General features: G+C 41.1%; 1 protein-coding gene across 1 annotated transcript in view; it reads left to right on the forward strand.

Moving 5' to 3' along the window:
* Window positions 1-2500, forward strand: part of LOC143139488 (uncharacterized) — a 40246-nt gene that overhangs the window by 19844 nt on the left and 17902 nt on the right. Inside the window, exon 15 of the mRNA XM_076300075.1 lies at window positions 486-569. Within this exon, the coding sequence (XP_076156190.1) occupies window positions 486-569 (84 nt within the window). The remainder of the gene's footprint in view (window positions 1-485; window positions 570-2500) is intronic.

Consider the following 2500-nt stretch of genomic DNA (forward strand, 5'->3'; position numbering starts at 1 on the left):
GTCCTAGTTCCTCATGCTAATAAGGTCCTAGTTCCTCATGCTAATATGTCCTAGTTCCTCATGCTAATAAGGTTCTACTGTAGTTCCTCGTGCTAATAAGGTCCTCTCATGCTAATAAGGTCCTAGTTCCTCATGCTAATATGTCCTAGTTCCTTATGCTAATAAGGTCCTAGTTCCTCATGCTAATAAGGTTCTACTGTAGTTTCTCATGCTAATAAGGTCCTAGTTCCTCATGCTAATAAGGTCCTAGTTCCTCATGCTAATATGTCCTAGTTACTCATGCTAATAAGGTTCTAGTTCCTCATGCTAATATGTCCTAGTTCCTCATGCTAATAAGGTTCTACTGTAGTTCCTCATGCTAATAAGGTCCTAGTTCCTCATGCTAATAAGGTTCTACTGTAGTTCCTCATGCTAATAAGGTCCTAGTTCCTCATGCTAATAAGGTCCTAGTTCCTCATGCTAACTGGGATGGTTATGTCTGACAGTGTGGAGGTGGCAGAACCAAAGAGCTCTGATGGGGACAGTGTCTGCTCCACGCTCTTAGTGACAAGAGGGCCCAAGGACCTCAGGTAAACACACACACACACACACCCTCTTTCTCTCACTCACACACACTCTGGGTCTGTTCCAAACAGGTAAAACTGCTGCCTTTTAAGATATCTAACTGGGGAGAGAGGCAGCAAGTGTGAAAAACTAATTTTGCTGCCTTCTAAGATATCTTAGATTTCAGAAGTAAAGGTCATTTTTGGAGGCAGCATCAATGCACACTTCATGCTCCATCCTACCCATAATCCTTTGCGGCAACGTCTGAAACAGCTGTGAAAAGTAAACAAAGATGGCGGATGACATCAGTAATGGCTGCTTAATCTGTTTAAATGTAATTTGTGTGACATTATTTTGCTTAGATTTGTAGATTTGAGATGAGAAATAAACAATTTACTATCTGATTATGCCATTGTTGTTGCATTGATAGTGTCTGGTCTGATATATCTGCCGCCCATAAAACTAATTTATACAGTTAGCCTGCTAGCTTACGTAAGCTAATTTAGTTTTAAGTCCGGCCTTTGCTAACGTCATACCGTAGTGTTAACCAGGCGCGCCTGCAGGTGTACGTCCGTACGCACTGTGCGTACCATCAGGCTACTCAACGAGAGAAAATTTCCCTTGTGTGTGTGTGTGTGTGTAATGTGTATTCACACCAAATTGGCCCACCATACCTTCCCAACTATGCACATTATCCCATTAGCTGCATGCCATCGGGCTATTTACAATTTTCTATTACGTGACTTAGTGAACACGTTATGAAAATTAACGCGCGAACATTTTGTTTGAGCAGGAGACAGAATATGCACGCAGGCACGCAACTAGGCTACTTGTTTTCTTTTACTCGGCTATCTATATGGTTATCAGCACACAATGTTGTCATTACTTATCATGGATATCACAAGTTTAAACAACGAAAACAGAAAGTATGGAGGCAGCAAAGCTAGAGGGGTTATTCCAGATGGGCAAGAACAAGGTAGGCAATTGGTGTGCTTGTCAGAACGTTAGACTGCATTACAGCTGTTTAAAGCCAGACATCACGGTACGCTAGAACAAAACTAAAGGTAGCTTCAGCCTGTATAGGGCTGTATCAAGTTGTCCAAATGAATAGGTCATTGTAGACGTTGTTGTTGTATTATTGCATGTGGATGTTGTTATGCTATGTAGGCTACTTTTACAATGCAAGGGGCTAAAACCTGGAAACAGACAATTATTGTCCACGCGTGATTTTTTTTTTTGGGGGGGGGGGGGCGTGATGGGTCTGCGTACCATAGCATTAATTCCTGCAGGCGCCCCTGGTGTTAACCAAAGACTCTAGAGTGCTACGCTCATTTTTAAGATGCATTTAATCCAAAGTCATGTCTAGTGAGACAGCTCTCTATGTAGGGAGGGAGGCAGCAGGCAGCTGTCTTCCATTTTGAACAGACCCACAGTCTCTCTCTCTCACACACACGCACACTCTCTCTCTCTCTCTCTCTCTCTCACACACACACACACACACACAGTCTCTCTCTCTCTCACTCACACAAACACACACACACACACTGTGTGTGTGTGTGTTTGTGTTAGTGTTAATTTTGTCACCTATTTTTAATTTAGTCTTGTGACGAAATGTCCTTTTTAGTCTTTGTCATATTTAGTCATTCAAATATCATTTTTGTTAGTCAAGTTTTAGTCGACTAAAAGTCTCGTCATTTTAGTCTAGTTTTAGTCAAAAGAAAACTAAAGGTATCTTAGTCTTAGTCAGTTTTAGTCAACACATTTTAGTCTTTTTTTTTACAACAAATTATTTCTGATTACCATTTGAGTCAAATAGTGTTTCACACATCTCAATTTTCCAACAATATTGTGTGTCCACAGGGCTACTCGTCTGTTATAATTACTCATTCTGATTTTTTGTCAGTCAGTATGTTTACATGCACAGGTAAGTCGAGTGGCAGTTATAGCTCGGCTGGGA

The sequence above is a fragment of the Alosa pseudoharengus genome, unplaced genomic scaffold (assembly GCF_046254945.1).
Source record: "Alosa pseudoharengus isolate Yale_2024_CS ecotype anadromous, Long Island Sound unplaced genomic scaffold, YU_APseudo_1.1 YU_APseudo_1.1_scf_22, whole genome shotgun sequence".
Classification (NCBI taxonomy): domain Eukaryota; kingdom Metazoa; phylum Chordata; class Actinopteri; order Clupeiformes; family Clupeidae; genus Alosa; species Alosa pseudoharengus.